This window comes from Streptopelia decaocto (genome assembly GCF_964273445.1).
Source record: "Streptopelia decaocto genome assembly, chromosome: 7".
Taxonomy (NCBI): Eukaryota; Metazoa; Chordata; class Aves; order Columbiformes; family Columbidae; genus Streptopelia; species Streptopelia decaocto.
The window spans coordinates 42,249,173-42,261,706 of NC_138661.1; the positions used below are offsets into that span (position 1 = coordinate 42,249,173).

The following is a 12,534-nucleotide window of genomic DNA, read 5'->3' on the forward strand; positions in this document are numbered from 1 at the left end:
TAGTGTCAGCTATACACAGACTCATTAGCCAATGATTTGCAGTGGACAATTTAATTAATATAGCCTGCAAAAGTAGATCCCTCGGAGTGTGTCTCTGCGTAAGAAAAAGCTTCTTCTGTAAAGCAACTCAATAACCTTGCAAAAGTAAACGAAACAAGGAAGTGTCACAGCAAGTGCTGTAACAGGGCTAAAAAAAGTGTCCTGCAATACCCTTTAAGTGCACCAGCAAACATGAACAACATAGGGAAACTTCTGCAGTGAAAAAATAAGAATGAAGGAACTAAGCAATCCATTGAGCAAGATGCAGAGAAAGAATCAGAAGTAATCAGCATGTAAGGTGACAAGAGAGACTTAATACTATAATTATTAACAGACTAATTTGTCTCAAGAGGAAAACTGCAAGAAGCAACAAATGGTCAAAACAACTTTAAGGGTCTGGCTCTAAATTCAGGTTACTCATAATTTGTTCAGATACCATTGTGGGACAAATCAAAACAGCGATATGGAGAATACGAGCTGGTAGGGGAAAAATAGCATTAACATTAACACAGTGGAGCAGGAAAAGAATGCAATTTGCAAACACTCAGGAGATTTATGGACCTTTAAAAGGGCATAAGAAGGATGAAGGTTTATCCTAAACTGGCCAAGACAGTCAAATCTCCTTGGATTTTTCTGCTGTTGTCTTGTTTGCTTGTTGAGAGAAAAGCTGACCAAGGTAAATATAATGGAGCAGCAACACCAGCTCTGAAAACAGAGAAGGAGATACAAAACTTTGCATCCTAAAATTTGGAGAAAAAGGCATTCTTTTTCATCTGGTAACTTGGCTACTGCATTAATAACTGAATTGATAAAAAAGATAGTCAAGACTCTCAGAAAGGAAAAAAAGCCATGTTCTGCTTTCCTATCTTGGCAAGAATTCTCTTTAATATTTAGAGATTGTTGTATCAGGAAGTGAAATTAAACACACAGCATGGGATTTCTAATGCAATCTGTTCGTCTAACTGTTGCCATTGTAGTCAATATTAAAACTCCCACTGACTACACTGCCAATAGAATTAGGTCAACAATGACCATTTTGAAAAGCCATTTAATTATCAGAGCCAGCACCAGTAAGCCATGCAAGCTCATAAGAATCAAATTATATCAGACCAAGCCAATTGTTCCATATTTTTGGCATTTTATCATGTTTCATGCAGTCCAATTTAAAATGCTAAATCAATTTCTATTGCAGAGGTTAGACACTTACATAAAATAGAAATGCTAAATAATTGGTTAAGTGGCATCTAGTAATATCCTTAAGGGTTGGCACTGGATTAAGTTGTACCATCTTGATGTAACAGGAAAAAAAAAAAATAACCTTTTCTCGGTACTTCAAACGTTTAGTATCTCCACTTACTCGCTATCAATTTTTCAAGACTGCAGGAGGTTACTTCAGAGGAGGTAGCACAGAGGGCAAGAGTAGCACAAATCAATGAAGGCAGGAGTAGCACAAAGATCATAACAGGAGCTCAGAGGAGGTTACCAGAAAATGCAAACTTATTTGGCTTTAGAGCTCAGTCAAGTCTGCCTCTGAAGAGGGTACCTGGAGGATGTCATATTCAACTGGCCATACAAAAGAAGAAACAGATCCTGAGCTCTTGCAATTCACAGGACTCTACTGATTTTGATGGAAACAGATGGTAAATATCTTGGGAAGGCATACTCAAAAGACCTGCACAGGCCTACAAGATGAAGTGAGTACTATGTTTCACAAAGGAACAGTAGGAAAAAGGTGGTGAGGGGAACATCATGTTTGTTGGTGATTCTAAGAACCTGCCTATCACTTTCTAGCACCATCCTGATGAGTAAGGGACACACAGCACTGGGAAAACTATAATAGAAAGTTACCTACTAGCTTTACAACTGAGAGGAGCAGCAAATACTAGAAACATGTTAAAACTTTAGTTTTCCTCTGTCTGATCCTACAAGATCCTGAGCATCTCCTACAAATGAAGTTAGGGAAAACTGGGAGCATTTCTAGGAAATAAGCCTCTCAGAGAGGTGAACATGTAATAAATGAAACCTTGACATTCTGAATGTTTTAGTGAGATACAGGTTTCGTAGAAGACAAAAGGAAAAGCCACACTGCAGGTTGGTTGTAACTCTGCAGAGAGACATAGTAGCTGGAATAACAACTCCTGGATCAGTAGGACTAGTGTCAATCAAAGAAAAAAAAAAAAACAGGTTACATCCAGTATATGCTGCTTCACTCACAGCCCTTAAATCTTGGAGAAGTTGTAAACTCAACCCAGGAAAAGGCAACCACCCTATATATATGGCTCTGAGGACACGGGTATCTCGCCGAAAAACAAGATTATGTATAAGAGAAAAGATTCAAGACAACTGACTTATCTCTGAGTAGAGACTGTAGATACAAATAACAAGGCAGGAGCACCAGTCCTGTCAAAAAGGGTACAAGTATTGACATCCACAGACATCAAAATAATGAAAATACTGATTCGAAATAATATACAAAATCTGGTAACTACGAAAAGTTATTAATTTGTCTACCCATCTTTGAAGGATATGACCATTACTTAAGGCAGAACAGAAGGAGACAACAAGAAACAAGAAAACTTAAGCAAAAAGAAGCATCTGCTACACAAAAAGCCTTTCCTGGCACTAAATGTATTAGGACTGCAGAGCTAACTCCCAAGTACAACACTGGAAGCCAAACAAAATTGAAGAATAAAAATATTAGAGAAACCACAAAAAATGATGCTGCCTAGCTGGAGAGACAGAAACTAGAAGAATAGATTTTTAACACAGCCATAGAATACAGTAATTGATAAAGGAGTTAGGTAAGTCACCCAAGACATGGTGCCTTTCCATCTTCCTATGTTCATTTGAAGGCTAAAATGCCAGTCTATCACTAGCAGCTTTTTCATGGGAACACCAAGGAAAACTTTAATCTATTTACCAGCTAAAACTTCCTACAAAATAGGAAACCGCTAAGTTACTAATGGCTCTCCTGACCAGAGGGAAACAAACCCTCCATCCTTGTTTACCTCTCGGAGGGCTGTTTAGGGGAAAATGTATTTACAAGATTAAAAATGGCATTTCAGAAGATCAAGTGTTTCAGAGAAGCATCACCTAAGAGATTATTTATCACCTGGTCAAGAGAAACAGCAGCACTTAGCCATTAAATGCCAAGGATTAATTGCTTCAGAGAAAGACTGATTTAGAACCAGAAAGAGACACTCTTATCTAGGTGTGCTGTCCAGCTGTCTCAATCTTAATCACCTCTCTGTGTGGTGGGTTTCCAAATTGATGACACATTTTAGAATGATATTGATACACTCCATAGCTACAGTGAGTCATTAGAAAACAGAAACATCAGAGGCCAGACAAAGGTAGAGAATCCCTAATCCCCAGTCTAGACCTGGTCTATGAGTATTATGTAAACCACAATATTCGGTGTTTTATAAAAGGCCAAGGCATCCAGTACTACAAAGACACTTCCTCTGAGACTCCTTAATTAGCCATTTTCAAACATGCATCCAGACATGAGCATAACTAGGGAAAACATCACTATGCTACTTCTAATCACTTAGAAACTTCACAACTAGTGCTTATTGAACAAGGTTTGTAGCACAAATATACAAAAGGCTGCCCCATCAGGCTTCAATACTGGAATAAAGTTGTCAAAAGTAAGAGTTAATTTATTTTTTTATTATTATTATTATTATTTTTTAAATGAAAACATACTTGCACAAACAACCCTAATCTGTTAGACCCCAGGTTAACCACTGCCTGCTCCGGGTGGGCAGCAACACACTATTAAGAGCTTGCTTCCTAATCACTCTCATTAGCATCAGCTATCACCTACTAGGTGACCTAGTATGACTTAGCAGTTTCGCAGACACAAAATAAAAGCAAAAGGACAACTATGAGCTGGGCTCATAAGTAGCAGAAAAACTCAGCTGGATGAAGGGTACCATCTTGACATCAAAATTGTTCCTACAAGCGCAGGCAACCAACACTATGGAATATGATGTGAGCTTTTCTGGCAACTGTCATCTTTCAAAAGGCACTCATTCTTTCACTGCTCTGCTATAAAGACACTTGCCTTGCTGGAATGTGACTTAATGGTAAAACAACATTGTGCTGGAGAGGTTAGCAATATCCTGCAGTACTGCTGCAAGGAAACAGTCCTTTGCCTGTCACTGCATCCAGGCAGTATTATTAGACATTAAGACCAAGATAAGGGGAATATAAAAGACTGTCACAAAAGATAAAGATAAAAATAATAGGGAAAATGAAGCTGTAGGCAACTATGAGTACATCAGAAGCCAAGCTAAGACTCTCACTAATCCTTGAAAAATGAAGTTCAAAGAGCAGATTCAATATCACCCCCATTCATCCCAGACTTGTTAGCATTCTTAGCCTGCAACTGTGTTTAAGATGATGAATATAATTAACATAAATTTCTATGTATCTGGAAGGAACATCCCAGTGCTAACTGCTCCAGAAATCTATAATAGAGAGGAAAAAGCCAACACACAAAGTGACCACCAAGATCCACAAACCCCAGGTCTGCCTTGTGAGCAGGTCCATCTTCATAAAAAACAATGAGGCAGAGCCATACCAGCCAAGAAACAGGCAGAGGAAACAGCATCAAAATCACAGAAAAAAGGGCTCTGGGAAGAAAACAACAAAGGCAGGTGCATACAACAAACAGCAATCCTGCTTTTAAGATCTTTATCTGAACTCAAATAACAAATTATTAACAAGAATATTATTTGTAGCTGCCCAAGTAAGAAAGACAGATAGCAAACTGTCCCATCTAAGACTTCCAGAAAAAAAATTGCTGCTTTTTCTGCAATATACTGATGTGTCATGGACCCTAAAAATACATTTCCATTAGCATGTAAGTGATGTGAATAGCCCAAATAGATTCTCACATCTCCTACCATGTCTTTTGTTAACCTCAAATGTTAACATCAAGATGATAAGAAAGTTGAAAGCAACAACAAAATCCCCACACAAACAGCCTAATAATTAGTTTTAGAAACCTTGCAGTTCAGATATGCTACCCTTTTAATGCTACACCAACAGGCTACCATTGATCAAGTCATCTCTCTAACCCACCTTCATCACACCCTATCAAAACTCAGCACTTGGCATCCCATCCATCCTGAGGTGTCAACTTATGCTATAGTCACCTGCAGACTAAACCTCTTCCCTTACTTCTGGGATTCCCTGCATGTCTTTCTCTACAATGACAGAACTTGTCTCACTGTTCTGGAGCTGTAGATCAAACGCTCCATACTTAATTCAAGTCTCATAAAAACTTTAGCCGTTCCTGTCTTTTTATTAGAGTTCAGAGGAGGGTGATGAAGCTGGTGAGGGGCCTGGAGCACAAGACTTACAAGGAGCAGCTGAGAGAACTGGTGCTGTTTATCCTGGAGAAAACGGGAGACCTTATCACTGTCTATAACTACCTGAAAGGACGTTGTAGCTTGGAGGGTGTTGGTCTCTTCTCCCAAGTAGCAAATGACAGGACAAGGGGAAATGGCCTCAAGTTGTGCCAGTGAAGGTTCAGATTGGATATTAGGAAAAAATTCTTCATGGAAAGGATTGTCAGGCGTTGGAACAGGCTGCCCAGGGAAGTGGTGGAGTCACCATCCCTGGAGGTGTTTAAAAGGTGTATAGATGAGGTACTTAGGGACATGGTTTAGTGCTAGAGTTAGAGTTAGGTTATTGTTGGACTCAATGAACTTGACGGTCTCTTCCAATCAAAATTTTCTCTCTTTTTTTCTGCCAAGAAAAACCAGCTCCTATTTGAAGGGGATTGGCCTAGATGATCTTTCGAGGTCCCTTCCAATCCCTAACATTCTGTGATTCTGTGAGTTTCTTTTGCAGAAGCTGAAGCTTGTCACAGGAAGGAAAAACCACTCTGAAATACACGAATGCACAGTGAACAGCTGGAAAGGAGAGCAGTACAGAGCAAGACTGGCTGTACAGAGTGCGAGTTCTACCCATGTGCTCTTAGCAATAGGTCTGCTAAGAGAAAAGAGTAAGTGCATTGTGAACTGATTGCATTTCTGCAGATTAGTGCTCCCATTGCTCTGTGTATCTAGCAAACCATGCTGTAGAGTAAGACTGAAACGGTAAGAGACTGGATTTAAACACAAGCATGGAATTCCTTCACAAGGCTAGGGAGGAAGTTAATTCAGTAGTGGTAATGTGCAACTTTCTCCCTTCTCACTCAAACTTTTCAAAACCTCTTTCTCAGTCATTAAGCAAACCATATGCCTATTCTCACCATGACACGCAACACCCTCCCTGAAACCCACTTCCACCATTCCACTTGAGAAGCAATAAGGAGAACAGAATCCCAGCCCAAACCTTCAGCTCCTAGCCAAGTGCACACTACTAACCACAGCCATTGTCCCCCCTTCTCTCTCTCGTTGCATAATGTTAGTTTAGACACAACTGCTTCCAAGCAGTTCCTAATTAATATTCCAGTACCAATGCACAAGTCAAGGTTCTTAAATAAGCTAACAAGAAAAGATGCTTCAAATGAAGGTGTCTCAAAAGAAATTAAAAGGATAAAGCACCAAAACAAGATTTCAGGTCTGTGAGTTAAAGGCCTTCTTGTATTAGAGACACAGTAAAGACCTTCTTAGTCTGTGACAATGGCAAAACTGAATGGATCCACACCAGCACAGATCCTCCTGGGAAGAAGGAAAAAAGGAGAGAACAGAAAGGGGAAAAGCTGTGGACATCAAGAGAGTGTATTCTCCAAGCTCCTTCATATCTTTATTCTACCAGGCAGCCCACTCTCAAAAGCAGACAGGGGTCAGCCACAGTCACACCTTTACCCTTGGCTTGAAAGCCTTTATAGAACTGTAGTGAAGGATTTTAGAAAGTCTTTCAGACAGAGAGCTGGTGCACTGTCCCATATATCTGCTTTTCAGCCTGACAGATAAAGTGAACCTGGTTTTGTGCATTTGCTCGCCCACATTTACTGCAGACAAAAAGGGACATAGATGGCCAACATGCACTTGCAGAAACATCACATGCAATCCAAACATAAGACACTCAAAAAAGACCTTGAAATTAGACAGTTCAACATCCATGACTTGTCTATGAAGAATCTATTTTTACCAGCTATGCTGGAAGACTAAAGTGACATCATTCTCCATTCAAAGATTATTATCCCAGAATGTAAAAAGTCTTTTCATTTTAGTTTAAGATTCTGCTAAAGCTAACCTTAAAGCCCACTCATATCAATTTATCTGTTAATAACCTAATATTACAATCTGTATATATATTACAAACAGTATTAAATGCTTTCATGAAGACATGACTAAGTTTACAGTTGTCAGTTGTATTCAGTAAGCAGTAAGACGACAACAGTGACAGGTTAAACACAGGCAGCACATGTAGAGTGATAACATCTTATTAGACCAAATAACACAGGTATAGTTTGTGTCTTCCTCCTCCTCCCCTGTCTGTAAAACCTAGTGTTATGGAAGGATATTACTAACACCTATAAAAAACCCCACTCTACCTCACAATCTTAGACCAACACTATTGCTATTGCTATCACTATCACAAACTAAATATTTTATGAATGAATTCAAATGAGATTCTGGAGAAACTGCATGGAGAAAATAATACCATTAGGCTGACACACAAGAGGGAAGGCTTTAGCTCAGATTTAGAGGCCATATGCACAAACAGTGCAGAGACCACGTCTTTCACGCCCCTTACTACATAACCAGGGAAGCAAAGTTGAAAAGATACAATAATGAATCTTAGAGGAGAAAAAAAATGTCAGAATCCCACAAAAGATGACATCTGAGGAAGGCTTGTCTACCAGGCACCCTGCACAAACAGGGCTCACTCCTTGCCCAGAGCTCTATGTGTAGTAAGACCAACTGGTATTCAATGCTCCTTACATCTTTCTCCAGATTTCTAGGAAAATGAAATAAGAGAGAAAGTTTACCAATTACATTAATAAGTTTGGAAAGATAAAGCATCAAGGCAACTTGCTATGGCTTTTACATTAAAAATATTAACTGGATTCCAGGAGAAAAGCACAAGCTGCAGACAGCTAGACACAGCAGCAACACCCTGTCCTACACCAGGTCTGGAGAAGCAGGGAAGCCAGAGCATCTAGATCAGGTCAAGAAGGAAATACACAAGTCTGCTCAAATGAGCAAGCAAAGAAGGAGGGATACAGGAGCCAAATGGAGAAACAAGAACTCTGCATAAGAGATTTCATCATGAAGTGTCAGCAGAAGAAATCAAATGAGTCACAAGACAAGTTCCAGCTCTAAGGACCCCCGCCCAGCAGCTCACTCTAAGTGGCCAGGAGAAATAATGAAGTAGAGAAGGAAAAAGACAACACATCTTGAATGCACAGACCAGAATTCAATATGAAATATTCAACCAACAAATTCAGCCACTGCACAGTAAGGAATAAACACTTCACTCAGAATGAAATGAAAGACAACCTTAGCACGGCTGATTGAATTGCTTCCCTGACTAGGTGCTCTTACTGTGTGAATATTATCTGCAGGGGAACACATTTCTCTGCAGGCATTTGCATGGCTCTATGAATGAAGACCTTACCATCTATTCTTTTCCCAGCCGAACCAGCCACCACAGCCAAATGAAATGGAATAATGGAAATATTAAGGGCTACGCTTGTGACACACTTGCCTCACAAAATGAGCCCAGCAGCCACGTATTTCTGCTTTTCCAGACCACGCAGCTGCTTGGGAGAAGCTACTAGGCAGTGACTTTTCTGTGTTATCTGCCCTCATTTACATCTTACATAAACAAGGCCACAATGACAGAGGAAGACATTCACTCGCCCCGTACTTCTGAATATTTAATTGCTGGAGCATGAAATGACAGCTCCACAGAACAATATTCTACAGGAAAAAAAAAGTTACCACCACTTAAGAAGGCAGAAAGGGATTAATATCTTGCTTTTCTGGGAATAGCGAGTGTTACCAGTGTCCTTCATAAAGGGACTTCACCCTGACACAAAGGCCATGGAGCTTTAACAACATGCCATCTCAAGTATGTGCCACTGCAGCAAGTGAACATGAAAGCTGCTATAGTAGCACAGTTGACGGCATCCTCTGCTGGCAGCAGCAACATAAAAGCACAGATTTTTGAGGAGTTCACAGCTCCCAAACGCCCCTCCCTACTGCATTACCACCGCAGACAACTACTATGGCCATGCTCAGAATCATCCTATGTTTTAATTTCAATATACATAAAGGGGGAAAAAATTCAGTTAAATACTTAAAGTGCCCAGGCAAAATCCCATATTTTAAAGAAAATGACTGAAGACAGACTAGAAAGTTCATATTCTCTTTTCTGCTAAAATGGATTTTAATCTAAATTACTGAGCTTTTGGTCTCCATGCCATCTGAACAAACTGTTACTATACTTCCATTTATTGGGAAGGCTTTGCAATAAATTTGTTTGCTGGGATTACACTGGGTACCGCTAGAAGTCCAAAAGCAGATGCTGGAAAGCAGACTTTAAAAATTTGTCAGTAGAACCACTCAGAAGGAAATACAGTGGCTTACAGGAGCACTCTTAATGTTTGAATGCAGTAATTCCTCAGTTTGACACAAGATGCCATTTGCTCCCCTTACAGGAGAGTAAGTGTTAACACAGATTCACAATCACCAAGTCTTCTAAAAAACCAATCACAGGAACTTCAGCTAATTTGACAGAATTGTAGAGATGGAACAAGTAAAAGTAACTGAGCATGTCTGGCTGTCTCCTACAGCCTTAGAACAAAGAACTAAGTCCTGCAAAGCTTCCTAGTGGTTCCTGTTCTATATCAAGATTTGAAGGCTCTAGTAAGCTCTTGGCTCCCCATCTGCTCCATGGGACAAAAAGATTCTCCTTTTCTTTATTTAACCAGTCTTTTAAATCTGGTCAAAATAGCCTGATGTGTTGACGGTAGCCTAAAGCATCCTTAATTTTTATAATAGAAATGACAAGACCCATTTGTAGGAATCACTGCTTTAATTATTGACTGAATGACTTAACTTAAGCTGTTCCTAAAGGAAGCTGGAGATGTTTTTGATTGGTAAACAGTAGGAAGCCACAAAGCAGTCTCACGCTGACAACAGACTCCAGCAAGAGGTCAAAGCAGCATGCACACTTACTCAAAATCTTCAAATTCCAGATCGTTTCCCTCTACAGATGGGCTTGAGTTCTCTGATGTGGAAGAAGAGGAGGAGGAAGAGCGGAGACGGTTCTGTTGGTACCGCATAGACCGCTGACGAATACTGTCCCTCCGGGAAAGATACTGGATCATCCTCTGAGCATAATATGCAGCAGGAGACAACCTGAGCAAGAGTGATATACAGACATTGGTTACTCAAGTACAGAATGACAGTCAATTCTGTTTTTCTTTTTGAGCTCCAAGTTCCAAGATGGTAACAATATATCATAAAATTGGATGTTTGCATTTTACCCATGAGTAAGACAGAGTAAATAAAGAAAGCAAGTACAAGTAATTTTCTCTTTATATGCTACACTCCCACGTGATTCCCATGTTGTGCAAACAGAAGTACTACACGTACCTATAGACAAAAAGCTTATCCACAGCACAGAGAAGTTTGCTTCTCAGGACTCTTTGGAGCCCACCGTTTATTTATTACTAGTTCACACAACTAACCCCAGCAAGTTTCCCGTTTAAGAATCAAGCCCACTCCCAATGTGAGCTCTGGCTGCAATGCTAAACAGCAGCAGTGCTCAAAGAAACACTGAGGGAAAGTGCTGTTGTTTGAAGGATACTTAACAGGAGCACCATAAACCTTTTTTTCTCCTGCTGGATGCTTTAACAGCTTTGTTTAACTACTTTGTGATCCAAATGGTAGGGATTTCATATAGTGGCTATTTCATCAGATCCACTAGATATATTTTAATAGGAGTATTAAAAGCCTTGCATCCTACCTGAAAGGAAAACCTTCCTCTGCAATTAACTCTTAATTCTTTCTCATGCATAACTTGGCCTTAATTTGCATAAGCTATCCTGCACCAGTACCACCTCCCTCCTTGATGTTAGACAGGTAACAACACTCTCTTTTCCTACCCTGCATATATCCACAGCTCCTGGCACACACTTTCTGTGACATGGTTACTCAGTATTAGAGTCCAGATACCTCAAATGCTTGAATAATAATTTCTTAGCTTTATTTGGATTAGAATTGACCTCCAATTTGGGAGGAGGAAAGAAGATGACAACAATCCCCCTCCAAGTAATTAGACATTAAGACGTTTATTCCCTTAACTTCTAGCTTCCTCCCGCTCTGCCAGCCCATAGATGTGCTTCTGTTCTTTGTTCAATTCAAGTTACCAGACTGGTACTTCCCAGCATCATGGCAATACAATCTCATTTCCTGCAAAGGCACCACAGCAAGAGACTGATAATGGAAATATCAGTCCTAATTTTTATCTACAAATGAAAGTGTGAACAGCTTTAAACAACAAAAAGTAAAACAAAACCCCTCAATTGAACAGTGAATTCCAGGGCACAGTCTAGAGATGAAAACATACTCCCTTGCAATCACAAAGAGGGGTGGCCTGTCTCTCTTATAGGAATGCTACCCATCTTTAGAAAAGAGTTTCAAGTTAAATTTGATTTACAGTGGACCTCACCATCAGCCATGAAGACTCTTAAGGATATATTTAAATTTATAGTGACCAACACCACACATTTTCACTGTGTTATACAACCACCAGCAACAAAAATGCAGCTCTATAATTATCTCTGATAATATGATTGTTAGAAGACTTCTCATTTTTTCTTCCTTCTAGAGCTGTGCTGATTCTATGAGAGCGTACTGGGAATAAGATTTTCCTTAAATATGGATAAGTTTTGCATCCACAACAGCATGAGCAGCAATGACAGCAAGCCTGATAAAGTGTTCTGCTACCATCCCTAAAGTCATATTTCAATGGAAAACTACATTTAATAGTATTTCTAGAGACTGTTCCCTTGAGCAGCATGAAAGAAATGCACTAATTCTTCAAGGAATAGATGGTATTAATGTTGTTCTGGCTGCAGAAACCCACCAAGGACATTCAGTCTCCCATCCCGCCCTACATTGAGGACATATAAGCAAAAACGGTGACAAGAAAGACGGGACTGTAAGTCACAGAGGCACAACAAGAGAGCATCTTCCCCAAGGTGAGCTCCCTGTACCCTACCGAGCTGCCATCTCAGCAAAGAGGCAAGTTTAGCAGACACACTACAGGCTCAGGGGGTCTAAAACCATAGTCAACAAGCAGCAAAAGGGTAAGGGGAACCACACACTCCGTTTGTTTTGGATTCCTCCTGGATCTTTTATGCACTGTTTGATGAATTAAAGCTGTTCATGCTTATATAACATAAGAAGGTTTCGCTGTACAAACACAGCACTTCTCTCTACTCCCCTGAAGACTTAATAGGCCGAGTATAAAAAAGCAAGACATTACAGCAGTGCGCTCATAAATGAGGAGCTG

At 39.9% G+C, this 12,534-nt stretch overlaps 1 protein-coding gene across 7 annotated transcripts in view; it reads right to left on the minus strand.

Moving 5' to 3' along the window:
* AMBRA1 (autophagy and beclin 1 regulator 1) overlaps window positions 1-12,534 on the minus strand; it is a 134,016-nt gene that overhangs the window by 83,409 nt on the left and 38,073 nt on the right. For all 7 annotated transcript variants that reach the window (XM_082058666.1, XM_082058669.1, XM_082058668.1 and 4 more), the window contains one exon: window positions 10,191-10,373. In XM_082058666.1, coding sequence (XP_081914792.1) covers window positions 10,191-10,373 — 183 coding nt within the window. The remainder of the gene's footprint in view (window positions 1-10,190; window positions 10,374-12,534) is intronic.